We start from the raw sequence: 21,165 nt of genomic DNA on the forward strand, positions 1-21,165 counted from the left end.
TCACACAGAATTCAATCCCAAGGTGCTACAATTGGTGTTAAAAAAGAAGAAAACATATGATTTTAACACAAATTCCACCTGTCCCATACTATGAGCACATGAACACATAAGCGAGAAAAATGAGAAATCAAGTAAATGATAACTTTTTATACTATACGTAATGATCTGGGGGGTTATAATAACAGAAATGATCAGACATAGTGAATTCATCAGTGAGGACCTAGAGGAAATGAACTGTTAACTCCACTTTAAAAGTAGAAAAAGAAGAAATAGGGCATCCAAACCTAGGATGTGCTAAGGAAAAAGGAAGTTTTCTTGATGGCTCAAACAGCTTAGTAAAGGCACAGTGGGAGATAACTATCTTTCTCACAAAAGATAGACTAATCTAGAAAAAGTAGAGATAATTCTTTCCAAGCAATGAGCTTGGAAAATAGGGAGGAGTTGTAAAAAAACAGGTGGGAAGCCTTGAATATTAGTTTTTGTGATATATTTAAAATGATAGGTAAACTTCTGGAAGCATCACTTACATTTAACCATTTAATTGGAACATTATGTTTTAGCATTCCATGATCTTACACCTTTCTTCCATGTCTTAGTAAATTCTATCTTGAGTAGAAATTTTAACTGCCTACTTTTGATAGCATCATATCTTAACTATCTCCATTTTTTCCCAATACCTATCAGTATATGTTCCCTCCTGAAAGTTAGCTCTTCTGTTATTCCATCATTGATTCTTTTTTATTTTACTTTTTTCAGTGTTCCAAGATTCATTGTTTATGCACCATTCCCAGTGTTCCAATACCCATCACTAGGCTCACCCATGCCCCCACTCCCCTCCCTTCCAAAATCCTCAGTTTGTTTCTCAGAATCTACAGTCTCTCATGCTCCTCTCTCCTATTTCCCCCAATTCACTTTTCCTTTCCTTCTCCCAATGTCCTCCATGTTATTCCTTATGCTCCACAAGTGAAACCATATGATAATTGACTTATTTCACTCAGCATCATCTCCTCCAGTCCATCCATGTTGACACAAAAGATGGGTATTCATCCTTTCTGTCCATCATTGATTCTTACTGTGATCACTCTACATGTCAGTCTCTGTCCTATACAATAAGGATAAGGTACTAAGAAACAAAATCAGCTCCACCTGGCCTTAGAGTTCCATTCCTAAAATAAGAATACAGGCTGACAATTTTCTTGGACTACAAATCTCTTTTATTAATTCTAAGTATGTCATCATTTTGACTTTTAATAACTCCAAGAAAGAAATCATATCTAAGGGCACAGCACATACATTATTTGACATATTGTAGAGGCCTAGTGAATAGTTTTTCAAAAGCTTTTTCCCCCTCCTAAAATATAAAGGACTACAGTATTAGCTAAAAGGAAACAAAGAAAAATGGAAACATGTTAATCAAGCCTCCCTGTGTGAGTTTTCTCTATTCTATCCCTAAAACTTACATCATTTTTAGGAAACAACCTTTTTTAAGTTTTATTAAGGTATTATTTTAATTCCAATAGGGTTAACATACAGTGTTATATTAGTTTCAGATGTGCTATATAGTGTTTTAACAATTCCATACATTGCCCAGTGCTCATCACAAGTGTACTCCTTAATCCCCATCTCCTATTTCACCTATTCCCCTCCCACCTCCCTCTGGTAACCACCAGTTTGTTCTCTATAGCTAAGAGTGCTTCTTGGTTTGCCTCTTTTTCTTTCTCATACATGTACCCTTTACACTAGTGGTTTTGTATTTTAGTGGTAAATACCCAGCAATGCAACTACTAGAGCATAGGGTAGTTCTATTTTTAACTTTCTGAGGAACCTCCATACTGTTTTTGCTTAGTGGCTGTACCAGTTTGCATTCCCAATAGCACAAAAGGGTTTCTTTTTCTTCTCATCCTCTCCAACGCTTTTTGTTTCTTGTGTGTGTTTTTTTTTTTTTTAATTTTAGCCATTCTGGTAGGTATGAGGAGATCTCTCATCATAGTTTTGATTTGCATTTCCCTGATAAGTGATGTTGAACACCTTCTCGTGTGTCTGCTGACCATCTGTATGTCTTCTTTGGAGAAATGTCTGTTCATGTCATCTGCCCATTCTTAAATTGGATTATTTGGTTTGGGGACATTGAGTTGTATAGTTCTTGATATATTTTGAATACTAACCCTTTATTGGATAAGTCATTTGCAAATATCTCCTCTCATTCAGTAGGTTGCCTTTTAGTTTCCTTGATTGTTTCCTTCACTGCACAGAAGCTTGTTATTTTGATGGACTCCCAATAGTTTATTTTTGCTTTCATTTTCCCTGCCTCAGGACTCAAATCTAGAAAAATGTTACTATAGTCAATCTTGAAGAAATTACTGCCTGTGTTCTCTTTTAGGATTTTTATGGTTTCAGGTCTCACATTTAGATCTTTAATCCACTCTGAGCTTATTTCTGTGTAGGGTATTAAGAAAGTCATCCAGTTTCATTCTTTTGTATATAGCTGACCAGTTTTTCCAAATACCATTTGTTGAAATAGAAATTATATCTTAATCTTATCCATTATAAGTCTTGTCCAAATGGTTCTCACATCAGAAAACTTCTAAGCTAGATATATTCATTCCTCATCCAAAGCTCAAAAATTGCTCAGCTCTTACTGGAATACCCTTAAGGGAAAAAAATATATCTTAAAAGCAAGATAAAGTATTCTAAAATACTTCTAAAATATTATATTTGTCACTTAAGTGTCATTGGTAACAATACCCTGTATCTGTGCCACTGTGTTTCAGTATTTATGGAAATTTATAACTTACAAAAATACTAAGATATAAAAGCATTAAGAAAAATAGTACATGTGAAATTTTTAAAAAGGCACCCTTTGGGTCTAACCAAAGAGTGGCTTCTTCATTCATTTTACAACTATTTAATTAAATGCCCACCATATGCCAGACTGGAGACTGGAGATAAAGCAATAGCTAAAAATAAAAGACAAATAGTACTATCAGTGTGTAACTTAACGTTACTAATTTCTAATTATTAAAGAGCTTAAAATCGTAAAAGAGAAACTAACTGGTTAAATGCCCTCCTAGCTCTCTGCAATAGCAATAGTTCGTGAAGTTTGTCTGAATATGAGTGGTCTTTCAACTTAGTACATAAATGAAAATCATAAATAGGCTAGATTCATTATATACTTGAACCAAATTTAACTTAATTCATGGAATTATATTTGGAATAACCCAAACACAGTCATGGGTTAATTAAAAAAAATATGGATCTCCTAGGATACGGAAAATGGTCTCAAAGGGCAATGTTTTGTCCAAAATTATAGCTAAAGCTTTCAAACCCTAAATGGATAATGAACTGTAGGACAGCATCACTTTCTCAGCTTATCTTAGGTAGCATCGAGTCAGGAACCCTTGAATAAAATCTGTTTTTGAAACCTGACAAAAAATATATTGTACAAGAATGAAAATACATTTTGAATTTTTTTAAAGATTTTATTTATTTATTTGAGAAAGACAGTACATGCGAGAGAGAGAAATTATGAGCATGGGGAGGGGCAGAGGGAGAAGCAGGGTCCCAGCTAAGCAGGAAGCCCAGTGCAGCCTCTATTCCAGGATGCCGGATCATGACCCGAGCTGAAGGCAGATGCTTAACTGACTGAGCCACCCAGGTGCTCCAGTGAATTTTTAAATGTATTATTGTCTGCATATAAAGTATATCTATGTGCAAAATCAATAAAGAGGATATGCATTTTAAAATATTTCCCTTCCATATGAACTAACTTTTCCTGTTACTCTGGGAGGTATATAACCAAAAAAAAAAAAAAAAAGGAAAGGAAAGGAGGAAAATGTGTCATGATTCTCAGTACAGAAGAACTAAATAAAATAAGAGCCACTGGGAAGGGAAAAAAAAGAAAAATCAAAGGAAGGGGGTGAAGCAGAACTTCATGAACCATCAATGTCTTTGGCCAAACCTACCATTTACTCTAATAATGAATAGTATTATTAATAATGATATTTGTATTGCCCATTTTAACTCTTATAACATCTCCATGAGATATATTTGAATGTTATTCATATTTTTTTGGATGGAGAATTGAACTTCAGAATAGTTAGAAGACTTATCTGCTCTTTAAGGTGACATCTTTCTGAAGAGCTGGAGGCAAAACTTGCATCCTAGAGCTCTAGTTGGAAATCCAGTGATTTTTCTAATGTGCCAGACTGAGAAACGGGATGGTTGTATTACATGTTAAGCATGATTGAAACTTTTTGAAGAGTCAAAGGGCCTAGAAGAAATGTTTTTGTCTGAAGCTTTTTCAAAATTTGATATTACCAAGTCTAAAAAAGCAGGTCTCCCTAGCGATCTGTTGAGGTTATGCGATCTCCTGAGGTAGTTTTTGGTTTTGGCTTTGGTTTCTTAGAATTTCACCATTAGATTTAATGCACAGGAAGACACACTAAAAATTTTCCCAGTCTAGACTGGTATTAAATAATATGTTCCAAGACTATTTTTTTTTTTTACCTTAGTGAACAGAAAGAGTCCAAATAAAGAGGGTCTATTTTGAGAGATTTTCTGTAACTCAATTATACTTTCCATTGAAGACTGTCCGACATTAACTTTCATTGTGTGTCAAAGATACTGAATTATCCTCTCTACTCAGACAGATGTCAGTGATGACACGCATTTAATCTGATGAAAATAATAACTAATGTTTATAGAGCACTTAATATGGATCATACAATTTTCTTACCTATCACATATTAAAACCCTTCTCTAAAAAATAGTTTATCAAACCCTAATAAATGGATGTCCAAAAATGAGAGATTCTTAGAAAAAAATATTAATTATATCATATTTAAAATATAAATAGCCACAAAGTATTGCTAAAATTTCCATCGTGTTACATGTCTAAATCACTTCTCACATTGAGCTACCAACATAACTATTAGCTAAATATAGGACCTTGCGTTTCTTCCTATCTCTGTTACTGATTTGTTGTGTCACCTTGTTAGAATTCTTCCATCTCTCTTCAATGACATAGCTTACTATCTATAGTCTTTTAGGGTCTACACAAAGAAGCTTCTAAAATGTTTCGCTCTTCTTAAGCAAAAGTGCTGTCATATGTACTGCAAATATCATTTTTGAGCTTTATGATCAAGCAATAAAGAAAAAGAAGACCTAATATTTACTGATTAGCTGCCAACTATTTTTACATGTATTATCTAATTTAATTCTACTTTAATTGGAAATTTAAACTCCATCGACTTGGGTTTTTGATCTTAATAAAAGAGGAGTAACATGACTATGAATCCCATTCTTGCCATCTCCCAAAGACACTTTTTCTCTCCAAAGTTCTCTCCAAAGCAGAGGAATGCATATGACAATTAAAGGTATAAAGAGGTATAAAGGTATAAAAAGGTATAAAGAGGTATATCTTGATAGGTAGTTTCTGCATGCTAAGCTATACATTCAGACTGGCAAAACACTACAACAGAAATTCCAATTAAAACTGAATTCATACATTTGTCTTTTCCAGTATATAAGCGCATTCCTTCACACACAGCCTCAGCTGAGTTTGGTATACCACAGTGTTGGAGGAAAAGTGCTGCTTTAAGACAGAATTTCTTGACACCAAGACAGTTTTTAAACTTAATTCAGTTTTCTTGAAGCATTTCGGAAACTCACATTTTTGAGGCCCTAATAGATGCTCCATGTTTTATATTCATTGTTTTATATACTCCTCACAACAAACCAATGAGATAAAGTAGCTCCCTGAAATGACAATTGTTCTACTTCATGTTCTGTTTCATACTCTCAGCCTTATTCGGTAATTGAAAAAGGCATAGCAGGCAATAAGCCAGAAATTGAGGTAGCTATACAGGCTTTAGAAAAAATATATTTGATGTGGCAAACTCTACTAACCTTATTTCCCCTTTAGAATGGAACTTTATATGTTGCAAGCAACTTAAAATGTAGTACACCTTAGAGTTTTAATGGTACAGCTACTGGACTAAAAAAATATAATGATCCCATTTATAATTTATTCTGTAGTTCATAATCTTTTATCAAAGGCAACTAGACTTCTCTACAAATTTAATTCTTAGATTCCTTTATTCTAGATTTTTTTATGAAACTGAAAATCTGATTAAAAAAACAAATCAAATGGCTAAATATCTTTGTATATTAAATAACTAATATAAATATACTAAATATATTAACTAGGTACTGTGAGTTCTAAACTATAAATGGTACATACATATACACTCATTATTGCCATACATACACCTACATTGTAAGAAGTTTGCAAAATTTTCTAACAGAGAAGTTCAATTTCAGATTGAACTCTTGAGATCTTTTTACAGAAATGCCAGTGCTCCACTTTCTTTCAAAAGGAATTTTGATATTAATTCTTCTCTGAGTCACGTATACATGTTTGATTCATGTTCATTTTATTCACTGAAATATATGTATATATAACACATACATGTTATATACATATATATACACACACACATATATATAGACCTTTTTTAAAGCATTCATTTTATAATAAATATCATTGTTTCTAGCCCACTGACATTATGTATATAAGGTGACTTCAGGAAAGCCATAATCACTTAATACTTTTATAGTCCAGTGTCCAGTAATCCAAATTCTAAGAATTTAAAGACTAAAATTTGACAAATATTTTTACATTTATGCAAAATTTTAAGCATTGTGGGTGTGTTTCTGCATAGTTTTGTGTGTATTTAAGTGAAAAAGACAATTAAAGACAACACTTTTCTTGTTCTTCCACAATACCCAGTGACTCTGTTTTCTAATTAGACTAACTGAACTCAGAAATGGAGATATGATTATTCCAAGGTGTTTTATAAAAGATAAGGAAGGAGCTAAAAGTCTAAAAGAGATGACAATGTAGGATCCAAAAAATTGGGAGCAGAAACATATCTAGTTTCTTGTTTTTTAAATGTATTTAAGTAATCTCTTCACCCAACCTGGGGCTCAAGCCCACAACCCGAGATATCAAGCGGTTGTACACTTCCAACTAAGCAAGCCAGGCACCCCATCCTAATTTCTAATTCGAAAGCTTGCACTGGACTTTGTGTTTTTCCTTGACAAGTTGCAAGGCATCAATTTTCCTTCTATAAAATGAAGATAATTATATTAACCTACTAGACAACTCTACTACGTAAATACATGTGTTAATGCCCACAATGAGCTAGATACTATTAAACCATCTAAAGCATCTGGCGCTCAAGATGCTGTTGCATAAAAGAGCCTTGCAGAGAAGCACAGTTTGTTGGTCAACTAAGAGGACCTTACATGGAAAGGCTTTGTTAACATTACACAAAGTGCCTTTCCTAAGTGCCAGGCATTAAATAGTTCCTCAGGTTTCAGTCATTCTTTATTTGCATAGATTAACTTGCTATTTGAACTAGATTATGACTGTCACAGAAAGCCAGTGGTATGAATAATAACCTCTAACACACAATATGATCTTTTTCTAAAAGTCACATGTCTGAATAAAAACCAAATAGCATCAGATTTCCATGTTAAAATCCACATTCAAGATGACTAGAAAAAACACTGTTTTATTACACGTATTATATATCATTGACAAGCAAATGTCTAGCTTTAACTCACCATGTAAATTTAGGTTATGCCTCAAAGCTATAATGAGATTGTGATTATCTGGCTTTTGGTAAGATTTAAGTGAAGTTTTGTCTTCCATATCTTCTTAAAAGTTGTATTTGTTAGAATTATCTCTTTGAAAACCACATTTTATTCAGGAAGGGAGGAAGAGAGGGAAGAAAAAAGAGAGAGAAGCTATGCAATTTTCTCCACCTAACTCTTGTTCTAACTAAAAGAATGTAGTCAGGACAAAATTGTATTACTTTACTCCAAAGGTTACTGCAAGACTTATAGCAATCCTTAAATAAGTTATAAAAATCGAAACAGAACATAGAATAAGTTTCTGATTATAAAAATAGGTAACATTTCAAAGTTCATTTTATAAAAGAAGTCATTAGATTAGTACATCATTGGGTCATTTTTTTTTTTTTAAAGATTTTATTTATTTGACAGAGAGAGAGAGATCACAAGTAGGCAGAGAGGCAGGCAGAGAGATAGGAGGAAGCAGGCTCCCTGCTGAGCAGAGAGCCTGATGCGGGGCTCGATCCCAGGACCCTGGGATCATGACCTGAGCCGAAGGCAGAGGCTTTAACCCACTGAGCCACCCAGGCGCCCCATCATTGGGTCATTTTTAACAATAGTATCTAAACTTTAGCTCTGATACTGAAAATAATAAAAGAGAACTCTAAGATATACATATTTTTGTTTTTAACATTCACATTAGTTAAAATTACTCTAAGAAATCTATGACCTAGGGACACCTGGGAGGCTTAGTCGTTTAAGTGTCTGCCTTTGGCTCAGGTCATGATTCCAGGGTTCTGGGATTGAGTCCCACAATGGGTCCCAGCTCAGTGGAGAGCCTGCTTCTCCCTCTCCCTCTGCCCCAAACCCCTGCTCATGCTCTCTCTCTTTCTCTCTCAAATAAATAAATAAAATCTTTAAAAAAAAAAAAAAGAAAGAAAGAAAGAAAGAAAGAAATGGCATATTTCTAAAAACACTGGGCAAATGAAGGGATATGAAGTTCCCTATACTTCAGTTCTTTTAAGGTACTAAAATTTGTTGGTTTTTTTTTTGTTTTTAAATATTTGAGAGAGAGAGAGAACACATGTGCATGAGGCAGGGGAAGAGGGACAGACAGAACCTCAAGCAGACTCTGCAGGGCTTGAGATGGGGGGAATTGGGGGGCTCAATCTCACAACTCCAAGATCATGACCGCAGCCAAAACCAAGAGTCAGACACTTAACTGACTAGGCAACACAGGCACCTGATACTGAAATTCTTTTAATCATAATAGGATGGAGATGCCAAAAGAAATTAAAAAAAAAAAAAAAGAAAAGAAAAATTTACAAAACACCTCTGTGTTTCCCAGTGATCGACTGCTGAGGTATAATACTCTCGAATGGAGTCACTGAGCTATACTCTAAGAATGAGATGTATGGGGGAGGAAATGGATCTCAATTAATACTACATTTGGATTATTGGTCTAGTGCAGTGGATTAAAGCCTCTCTGGGAAAGAAATATTAGCTATTATTTCATTCATTCATTGAACTCTGCTCAAAACTCTCCAATTCCATCCATCTCCCTCTGACTAAGAGGCAAATTCTTAATGATCCAGCTCCCCAGTGTTTCCCTGACTCTTCTCATTGGGCTCACCTGTAGACCTTTATAAACCTGCTCCCTGCACTAAGGGTGTCAGCTCTTTCACCTGGTGTCTATATGAATCACTACCACTTCACCTTCAAGATGCAACTTTCTCAAGGAGGTCAACCCTTATCACTCTATCTAAAATATCGACCAATCTCTCTCTATTCCTAGACCCCCAACCCCTCTTACCCTGATATATGTTTGTGCATCACTCACTACATTCTAAAAATATAGGTATTCATATATTACTTATTCACTTTATATTCATATTTCTGTCCCCATCTCCACCCCAAATAGAATATAAACTCCAGAAAAGCAGGGATTTATTTATTTATTTATTGTTTTACTTACTGAACACAGTCATTCATTAACCATATTCCATTTCACATAGTCCCATGCCCACCAATTTCCTGCACAAATTCTGGCCTTTGAACTCCATCTTAGCAATTGGTACAGTTCAGAACTCATCCTCTGTCTGACTGGTATACACGGAGCCCAGCATGAGTCTTGAGAACCATGGGACAATCTAATTTTGTCTTTCTCTAACCTCTACTTTGTTTTCTCAATCCCTGCAACTGGACTGCTGCCTAAGTTCCTACCCACTTACCCAATTTAAATTCGTGCTCCTAAACCCCAATGTTGTACACTGGAAGCCTAAACAATTTGATCAGTGACACTCTCTTCCTGACCTTTTTCCTAATCTCCAACTGCTAAGAAAGAACCTACTGCAACCTGCACAGGTGACCTGGAGTTACTATTTATTGTTATTATCATTATTATTATTATTATTACCCTGCTTGGAAACTTCCAGCCATACTACACCCACACAGTAGAATCCTACTAAATAGTTATGCTGACTGAAATCAAGCATGCATTTGCACTAACTCAGACAACCAGCCACCCCACTCATCTTGCTCTGCACGGGTTAGGTCAAGGTTAACTGTTCCTATTCTGCCAATTCTTTGCTGGTGGCCCAGAATTCAGGCCCCATAATTGTAAAACAGATTATGAAAGATGTGAAAGCTCAAAGTTTCAGTGAATTTTTTTTTTTTATCATTTAATGCTAAATCTGTTTGGATTAAAAGGAGGAACAATAATCTGGTCTCCAAGGTCCAAGTTGAAAAGTCTATCACAACAGTCTTTGTCAATGAATAATCAGAATTTATTAAATGTATGAACAGAAAAATAGTGACAATGATCTGCTTTAAATAAATGGGGACTAAGAAAATACAAATATGTGAAATCTATCAAAAAGTAAACTTTTTTGAGACATCACTATTGCAATATAATTGAATGGTATAAAAACTCTAAGTCCTACTACTTCAGAAATTCTTCTTCCAATTTAACTAAGTCTCTACCATAAATATATAGACTCATGCTTTTTTTATAGAGTCATAGTTGGTATATCCGAAAGAGCTATAAACTCTTTGGTTATTATTGGTAAAACTATGGTTATTAAAGTATAGGAGAGAGTTATCCCATATATCAGAATGAATTAGGGACAAACTGGCAAAGCATGTGCAGTTTTTTTCATAATCCCTAGCAATTCTTGATGGAGATTTGGTTCAATACTTTGCATGAAAGCCTAGGATAGAAAACTTTTAGGGATAAGACCAATCAGCAATTTGGATACACTGATATGTGAGATAAAATATATAAAAATTATATCTTTTAAAAAACTTCTACCACATCTATAATATAATTGTTAATGTTGAGTATGTTCTTATTCTCAACCCTACATTTTTTCTGTTATGAACCACTTTTACTAAACTATTAGGCCAGTCTGTAGTGACCAAGCCAACATATGTACAAAACTTACATATGTAGCAAAAGTGATATAAAAAAAATTAATTCCACGTTTATGGTTATTATAAGTCTCAGGTAATTTATGAAGCATTCTCATATTTTATAGCACAGGATGTTTCAGAACCATGCAATTAATGTAATGTAAAATTTCCATATGAAAATTTTAAGTGTTCTTGCCAAAAATGAGTGAGGATCATCTCAAACATGTTTTTATTTTAAATGCCATAAGGCATCTAAAAACACATTTATATACATTTTATATTTTCTTGACATCTTTAAGAATTCAGAAGTTCAAATGCAAGTATGTACTCCAAAAACAATAGACTGTAATAATAGAATTTGGGGCTTAAGGAAGTACTGGAGACTTACTTGATGAGTTTTAACTGTGTCTCTGTAAAGGCATTTCATCCTAACTCATCCCTGACCAGCTGCACCTCTGATCACACATGGACATTTCTAGAAGTTAGGTGCTCCAACATGACCCAGTAAATTCTGATCAGCTCAGAACGGGGAGGGGCAAGAAGAAAGAGCAGTTTTCTTCTCATTTTATTTAATTCAAACCTTCCCCTTTGTCATATGCTTCTGTGGATCTGAGTTCAGGATTCAGAAAGAACATTTTATCCTCTCTTCCCCAAAACAGCCATCCCCAAATTACAGGATATCGCTTATGATTTCCTAAGTTTGTCTTTCTCCAAATCAATAGTTTTCAGTTGAGATAGTCCTCCTCCGGAAATCTTTCCAGACTCCTAACTACTCTCTTCTTCCTCCTCTGAATTGACCTACGTTTGTCAATGAAGCACTCCAATGTGTTCTAGAACAACAGCTCTCTCTGTTTCTGAGTCTTTTTATGAGTTCATTTTTCTGTCACCATGTCACACTATATGCTCATATTAAACTTACTGTAATTCAGACTGCCCTTTCTCCTCCTGTTTTTGTACTCATCCCCGTATTTATAATAGAAACAAAACATTTTCAGAAGAGGGTAAATGAAGTTATTTAATGCCTGCATACAAATTAACAAAACCAGTTCTGCATAGGTTCTGTTCGTGGTCCAGGCTATATAGACCTCCAAAATTTCTCAATCTGTTATTAACCAGTTTAGCCACATGAATCAATTTTGGACCACCAGCAGTTCTGATAAGCTTGGATTTTATGTCTTCCGTCAGGCTATCACCGGGACAAATGAACATAAGGAAACCTCCATCATACTCCCAGAGACATCTTTCCGAATTGACCTTAAACCACTAGGCGATATTCTTCGGAAACTACTTCCAATCAGCTGCAATTTACCTACCATTAGATTCCCACTTCCACAAATTATTCATAAGGATATCAGGAAAAGATTTTATCTACTGCCTTGCTGAAACACAGAACTACTTTGACTACATCATTTTATTCTGTCAATCATACCTAGTTAAAAAATGTCCTTAGAGTATCATTTTTACTGAATCAATGCTATTCATACAACTCATTGAGCTAGAGAAGCTATGCAAGATTTTAAAGAAAAAATTAAAAACAAAAAAAATCTGGTTAAATTTCTAACTCAATTACAACATTTAAGAATGATTGCTTCTTGTTGATATTCTTTTTTTTTTTAAGATTTTATTTATTTATTTGACAGAGATCACAAGTAGGCAGAGAGGCAGGCAGAGGGAGAGGAAGGGAAGCAGGCTCCCCTCGAGCAGAGAGCCCGATGTGGGGCTCGATGCGGGGCTCTATCCCAGGACCCCGGGACCATGACCTGAGCCGAAGGCAGAGGCTTTAACCCACTGAGGGACCCAGGTGCCCCTGTCGATATTCTTAATAAAATGGCACCATACTATAAGGGAAAAAAGAACTCATTCTAAACAATCAATGCTTGGCCAAGAAGGTCAACGTTAGTATAATCAAAAAGAGAAAAGTTGGTGATAGCCAAAAACTTGGTCAGTCACACTCATATCCAGTGCACTGAGAGTGTCCTTTAACAGAACCACGTTAAAAAGAAAACATGGCCCCCACAATAAATGAAAGAAATCTTGGTACCATAAAAAAGGGAACTTCAGCATATAAACAACACCTAGAGGTGTCTTTAGCTGTTAAAAATTATCAGTTGCATGAATTTAAGTCACAACTACTCCAAGTCTCCAGTTTAAAATTTGTCCAATAATAGTAATAGTTGAAGGTGAAATAAGCTAATGTATACAAGGCATTTTTAAATTAGGAAACAGTATATAAATTTAAGGTATTATAAAACATATCTTATATGTACTTTTAATATTAGCGATTTTCAACCATTTATCCCTGAGCCAATCTTGAAATATATCACAAATGATCTATAATAATAGATTAATAGGTTCTAGGATGCAGAAGATAGCAGTCTATAGTAGATTCTATGTTGTAACTATTTTGCTCAGAATTCCTTATTGTATATATCAACCAAGTGATCTCTGAACAGAACGACATTATAAACTTCCCGTTCTGCATTGACCTTAGCTAGTGCCTGGACCATAGAAATCAGAGTTAATTTTATCTCATATAAAACAGAGAGAGAGAGATAGAGACTGAGAGATAGAGATGAGAGGAGGGAAAGAGAAAAGAGAGGAGTAGAGGAAGAAGAGGAATAGAGAAAGAGAAGGTGAAGGAGGGGAGGGAGGAGAGAGAATGAGGGGGTGGGCAGCACACTAGGAAATTTCTCAGGGACCCACTTGATCCGTCTTCTGCACGCTTTGAGCTTCTGCCCCACTCCAAGTGTACAGAAGGGTTGATCCTGGCTTCTCTTTACTCCCAGCTGCTTAACGGTATTAAAGTAATACGTATTGTTAAAAGATATCATGTAACTAAGCAAGGCTAATATTTTAAAGCAGTATTTTTTAAAAATCAGCAGCCAGAGATATTCTCAAACTCACTCTCATAAATTCTATTAATTAAGCCACATTGACCCCATTTTACCTCAGAGAGAAGGAAAAGCAAAAATAGAAGAAAAAACTTATATAGTGAACTTACGGTCATTTTTAATCTAGGAATTTTAATGATGGAGTTATTATTGTAGCAAGAAGATTGTACTCCTTTTAAGATAAAATAGTACTGCTAGAAATGTTAGATTATAACAACTATCAGAACGGTTAGACATAACTTTATTCCAGTTAACTAAAAAGAGGGATACATGTATTTCAAAACTTTGACAGATTCAGTCTCATCAAAACTTTCAAGCTGCTAACCTCCAGACTCTGTACTCTTAGTGTAAATATTTCGATATTTGAAACCAAACCTTAAATATTTTTTACTTTAATATGTGTTTTCCGACTCATAAAAATGTTTGCTAAAATGATGTATTATAAATTATGTTTTAAAACGCTGTACATGTGCTTCTTTCAAAATTCATGATCATAAAATAACTCTTCAAAGACTCCCAAGAGCATCAGAAATTATATGCATATAAACACTACAGCACTCTGAAGAGAATAATTTGAGTTACATTACATAAAACCACTTTCCAAAGTCCCCTGAAGTGTGTATCTGGTCACTGTGGTCTTAATTAAAGTAAACATGACATAGAAGTCTTGTCTGTATTTAAGTCAGAGAAGAAATTTCACTCTTTAAAAAAAAAAAGTATACCTGAGATAGGATGAGTCAGAAAAAGATGAGGCTGGAGGTCCCATTGGCATGAAAGAAAAAACCCACTTACTTAATTAACTACTTTACAAACTCTGTTCAAATAGTTAGAAACAAAGTCCTTAAAAAAAAAAAAAAAAGTCTCAGCTGCTCTCCATAAAGTTCCAAGATGAGCCACAGCTTGGGAAACATTTCTCTGCAGGGATGGAATCTGATTTGGAAAAACTTTTGATTTTTCAACCGGTTAAAAGTTTGCCTCTTTGGAAGATTTCGGAAATCAATTGGCAGTATGTAAAAGCGATAGCAAGTTCTCTCAGAACGAATGAACAATGAAAAGGGCTTCATGTTCTTTGGGGGGAGGTAGGCAGTCCCCCCAACACACCCACCACGATGTACTCAGGGAGTTGAAAGTGTACTCGCATCCGGCTCAGCACCTCTCGCCCCAATTACCCGAGAGCAGAGCCAAAATCGGTCCCTGCCCCGGGACTGCTGGAAGAAGGGACCAGAGAGGGGCCCCGAGCCCCGCACAGGATGGAATCTAGAGCCCGTTCCTCGACTGTACCTCTTTGCTGATGTGCCTGGGACTGCCGCTGGCGCTGCTGCTGCTGCTGCTGGCGCTGCGCCTGGCCGCCCCCGAGGCCCCCGCTGAGCAGCAGGACCAGGAGGACCCCGGCCGCTCCTGGCATTGCGGTGGCCCTGAGCGGATCCACGTCTCGGGAGCCCGAGGAGCCGCTGCCGCTCAGTCCCCCGGCCCGGGCTTGTGAGCTGAATGAGCAGCAGCTGCGGGCTAAGAGGAGGAGACAGCCCCCCCTGGCTTTGGCTCTGCAGCCGCAGGAGGGTGGGGGCAGAAAGAGGACACTCCCCTTCCCTCCCCTTTCCCAGGCCCTCGTCCCTCAGCCGTCCAGGGGCAGGCCCTTAAAGGGTCCTCGGTGAAACAGCCCTTTCCTATAGCCGTCCTTCCCTCTGAGAAGGGATCATTCCTTAGATTGATCTGTTAGCTGAAATTCTTTTAAATTAAAGGAGGTAATTGATAGGAAAGCACTTTGTGATCTGTAAAGTCTCTACACATGGAAAGCATTATTTGTGGGAAGTCTGCACAGCTGGGAACTTGACCGAAGCTGAGTCGATGTACCTCCTGAGAAGGCCTGGCAAAGCTGTGTGCGGGCACCGTGTACCCAGGTGACCCAACGCTAGACACAGCCCCGTCCCGAAGGCCCTGGGGTGCCTGCGAAGTTACCAGGGGGCTGAAGGCGGTTCCGGGCCTCTGCAAGTCAGGCCAGGGCACTGACCTACTGCTTGATAGACTGAGGACAGGACAACCAGGGTGGAACAAAATTTTAAAATCTCCATTGCTCCACTGCAATGCTTATGACCAACATAAAGGTTAAAAGTAAGGTTTTCAGTTCAGTCAGGGGACCTTTGTTAAAATAGGATAAGGCCTTAGCCAGCGTTTCTTCTCAGGCTCCAAACTGCATCTCTTCAGTCCCTATTGCTTCTCTTTACCTCAGGATTTTTCTGCCACCCCAGCTTCCAATGACAGCTCCTTGCTAGCTTTTTTATTGTTTTTTATGGTCTGAGGTTCCCATTGTACCTGAAAGCTCCTTACTGGGTCTTTATGGGATTTGCAGGCTGTCTGCTGGCTTACTCAGTGACTAGGAGTACTAATGACATCGGTGTACTATGAGGTCCCAGAGGTAGTTGTCCCATACTGGGTGGGACAATGCTACTAACCAGGGACTTCTGAATGGGCCACTGGGCATTCATGTAGGTGAAAACCTTGGATTATATTTGAAGCCTAATTTAAGTCTATGCTGCACATAAAATGTTTTGCAGTTTTTGTTTTCCGGGATGCAACTACTATATAAGTGGAGGAAATCATATACTTTGTGTTTCTGAACTTTACCAGGAGGTGTTTACCATCTCAGAAAAATCACATCACTGATAATACGTCTGTTCATGGTAGTGTCCCCCGGACAGTATCAATATACGTCTGTCGCATTGATGGTGACTCTGAGAATAGGTTCAGGCTTCTATTTCACCTACTAAATATAGGCAAACTACTAAATGTAACTTTTACCCAAACATTTATGTATTGAGATGTACATTTTTTATATAGATTACTTTTTTCCTCTTTTATTTTATACTTAAGCCATTATACTGAGTTTTTAAATACTATATTGAAAGTAAGTGATATTATCTATGAATTTCCTTTCAGTAAAATAAAGGAGGTATTGTTCCTACCAGGACTGATTGAGAACATCTGGTCAAATGATGCCCAAGGAAATGGATAGTTCTCAATATTATCCATCTTCTTTAGTTCTGTTAATATTAGTTCTAAGAAACTCTATAATAGTTTTTTGTTGTTGTTGTTTTGTTTTAATGGGGTTTTGTTTTTTGGTTTTTTGGTGTTTTTTTTGGGTGGAAATTGCAAAATGGAGTCTGGCTCAAGTCTTGAGAATAAGACTATGATCTCTGCTATCAACTCTGCTTGTGATTCAACATAGGGGAAAAAATGTAAAATTATTTAATCAAAATTAAGATACAGAACCAGTATTATCAGAGCAATTTTTCTTCAACCTAATTGAGGTACAATTTACACAAAATAAATGCACGCATTTGATATGTTTAAAATACGTAAACTCCCAGGCCTCCTGGGTGGCTCAGTCAGTTAAGTGTTGGACTTAGTTTAGGTGTAGGTCATAATCTCTGAATGGTGAGATTAAGCCTGATGGTTTGCTCTGTACTCAGTGGGGTTTGCTTGAGATTCTCTCCCTCCCCCTCCCTCTGGCTTTTCCCCTCCCCACCCACACTCTCTCTCCCTCTCTCTCAAATAAATAAAATCTTTTAAAATTTTTTTCAAAAATGTAAACTCGCATTTGACAATGGCCCCAATTAAGTCTGTCACTTGCCCAATGTTTCTGCCCTTTTGCAATAATTTCTCCAGCCTCCCACCCAGACAGGTAGCCACTGCTCTGATTTCTGCCACTACAGATTATTTTAGCTATTCACAAATTTCATATAAATGGAATAAGAAAATAAAGGTCTTTTCGTCACTTAGCACAGTATTTTGGAGGTATGGCGATGCTGTTGCTGTATGTCAGTAGTACGTTTCTTTTCATTGCCAAATATTGTCTATTACATGGATTATCACAAGTTGTTTATACATTCACCTGAGCTGCATTTGAATTGTTCCTATTTTGAGCTATGAAGAATAAAGTTGCCAGGAATATTTGAATACAGTGTTTGGAAGGACATATGTTTGTATTTCTTAATTCCTAAGAGTGATATTATTGGGTTACTTGGTGGGTATGTAAGAAACTATGAAACTGTTTACAGTATGGTTCTATCAGTTTAAACTCCCCCAGTAAGATTTGAGAATTCCAGATGTTCTGCATGTGTTCCAACCACTGATGCTATTTAATTTTATCTTCTCTAGAGGTTGCACTGTGGTACCTTACTGGCACTGCCATTTGCATTTCTCTGATGAGACTGAAAATGTTTTGATGGCCTTATTGGGCATTTATATTACTTTTTTTATGAAATGTCTGCTCAGATCTTTTGCTCATTTGTTATATTATTGTTAAGTTGTAAGATTTGAATGTATATTCTGGAGAAAAATTCTTTGTCTAATACACTTTATATAGTGCCTATTGTTCTCAGGCTGTGGGTTGACTTTTCAATTTCTTGACTCATGCTGGAGGAGGTCATCAAGAGGACATGACTTCTAGCTGACCTGTGGGATGGATTCAGGAAACCAGAGGCTCCTCCTCTGTCCTTAGAATATGCATTCTGCCTGCCCTCCCAAAACTACAGCTGCCTCAAGGACACAGCCTTGAGATAGTAGTATTGTTGAGAACATCTGGACAGTAGTATTGTTGAGAACATGAGAACATATGCCTGAACCTAGGAATGCCTGACCTCTATACAAACTCAAGATTCTGACAACTGGCTATGGAGATCTGCTTAAGGCCTCCTAAGACAAGCCTCATGGAAGTTCCCTTGCTCATTAAACTTACTACCTACGAATCCTGGAGTACTCTGCCTTTCTTCTGCCTCTCCTTGACCCCTTTCCATGGGCACCGGTTTGCAAACCAACAACTGCTTTCAAAGAAGAGAACTGTTTCATTCTGATTAAGTCCAATTTATGAAGATTTTTTTTCATTTATGCTTAATACTTTTTGTGTCCCATTTCAGACTTAATACTTTTTGTGTCCCATTTCAGAAATCTTTGCCTGGGCCAAAATGGTGAACACCATCCTCTCTATTCTTTCCTTGAGATTTTACAATCGTAGCTACTACATTTGGGTTTATGATTTATTTCAGTAAATTTTGGTGTTTGCTATGAAGTAAAGTATTTTAGGTAAGGACTCTTTTTTCCATGCAGATACCCATTCATTTCAGCACCACCTGTGGAGAAAGACATTATTTCCCCATCTAATTACCTTGTCCCTTTTTCAGAAGTTGATCATATGTGGGTCTATTTCTGGACTCTCTAAATAATATATTTATTTATGCCAATATCACAGTCTTTATTTTTGTAGCTTTATAGTAGCTTCAAAGCTAGGTAGTGTAAACCCTACAATTTTGTTTTGCAAAACAAAACTCTTTTGACTATTCTAAGTCCTTTACATTTCCATATACATTTTTCAGTTAGTTCATCAATTTCTACCCCCAAAAAATAATGTAGGAGGGAGTTTTCATTGAATCTACAGATTAATTTTGGGGGGACTGATATTTTAGCAATAGTGAGTCTTCCAATCCATTAATACAGCCTGTCTTCATTTATTTACATCTTTATTCTAAGCACTGCTCTGTAGTGTTCAACGTGTGTGTCTTAAAATTTACCTCTTAAGTGTTTTGTGTTTTGCTATTAAAAACTGTATTTTTCAATTTAATGTTTCATGCTAATAGTAGTACAAGTGATTTGGGTAATATACACTGGATGCTGCAAAATTGTTAAAGTCACCTCAAGTAGCCTATAGGTAGATTCTTCAGTATACCTCATGTATAGGGTCATGTTATCTACAAATGCAGTGTTACTTCCATTTCAATCTGTATGCTTTTACATTTCTTTCTTGCCATATTGCACTTGCTATGACTTGCAGTAAAAAGTTGAATAGCAGATACTGGGGAGGGTTTGTGCTATGGTGAATCGTATAAGACTGATGAATCACAGACCTGAAGCTCTGAAACAAATAATACATTATATGTTAATTTTTTTAAAAAGACTAAAAAAAAATGTTGAATGGCAGTGGTAAAAGTAGACATTTTTGCCTAGTTTCTGATCAGAGGGGAAATCAGTAATTCACTATTATGATGATATCTATGATGATGATGATTATTATGATGAGGTTTTCAATACATGTTTATTATAAAGTTTCAGGAAGTTCCCTTCTTTTGCTGAGAGTTTTCATAACAAACGCATATTAAATTTGGGCAATGCTTTTTTGTATATCTATTTAAATAAATAATTTATTTCTTTATTTGGGTAATATGGTGAATTACAGTGACTTATTTTTTACTGTTAATCAATCTCCCAGTCCTGGCATAAAACATAATTTGTCATGATATAGTATCCCTTTTATGTTTCTAGTTTACATTTACTAATATTTAGTTATCATATTTAAATCTGATTTTGATATCAAAGTAATGCTGGCCTTATATAATTAATTGGAATATGGTCCTTCTGAAAGAGTTTGTCTAGAATTTGTATAATTTTTTCCATAAATCTTTGACAGAACTCACTGGTGAAATCATCTGGGCCCATAGTCCTCTTTTGGGGGAAACTTTTTTATTACAAAGTCAATGTTTTAAGTAGATATAGAATGATTCTGATTTTCTATCTTATATCAAGTAACTTGTAATTTTTAAGGAATTCATTTTATCTAAGTTGTCAAATTTGTTGGCATAAAGTTATTCATAATATTTCTTTATTATCCTTTTAGTGTCTTTATGATTGGCAGTGATGAACTCTTTTTCCTGATATTGTAATTTGTGTCTCCTCTATTTTTTTATATCAGGCTTTTTTTTATAGATGTCTGCCATTTTTATTTATTCTTCTATTTTTTCTTCTATTCATTCTATTCTATTCTTCTATTCATTATTCTATTCTTTCTATATTTATTTATTTCCTTCTATTATTTGTCTGGTTTTTGTTTATATTGATTGATCCTTGTGTCTTTAAAATTCTTCCTTCTACTTATTTTAGGTTTACTTCATTCTTTGTTTTAACTTTTAATGCTGGAAGTTTAACTCATTGATGGAGTTGATTATTGATTAACTGTCTTCTAAATAACTCATTGATGAACTATCTTCTTATATAATTTAGGTAGCTATTATTGTATCCCACAAATTTGGAATTTAAAAAAATTAATGCAAAATCTTTTCTTTTTTGTGTGTATGGCTTATTTGACCTGTGTGTTATTTTGAAGTGTGTTGTTGCTATGGTCTCAATGGTCGTGTCTCCCCAAGATTCATGTTGAAATCCTAATGCCCAAAGTAATATT

At 35.8% G+C, this 21,165-nt stretch overlaps 1 protein-coding gene across 1 annotated transcript in view; it reads right to left on the minus strand.

Moving 5' to 3' along the window:
• LAMA2 (laminin subunit alpha 2) overlaps positions 1-15,345 on the minus strand; it is a gene marked incomplete at its 5' end in the record, with an annotated part of 635,124 nt that extends 619,779 nt beyond the window's left edge. The window contains one exon of the mRNA XM_080805462.1: positions 15,222-15,345. Within this exon, the coding sequence (XP_080661588.1) occupies positions 15,222-15,345 (124 nt within the window). The remainder of the gene's footprint in view (positions 1-15,221) is intronic.
• Positions 15,346-21,165: the final 5,820 nt, after the last annotated feature.

This window comes from Martes martes, assembly GCF_963455335.1.
Source record: "Martes martes genome assembly, chromosome: 6".
NCBI classification, from domain to species: Eukaryota; Metazoa; Chordata; class Mammalia; order Carnivora; family Mustelidae; genus Martes; species Martes martes.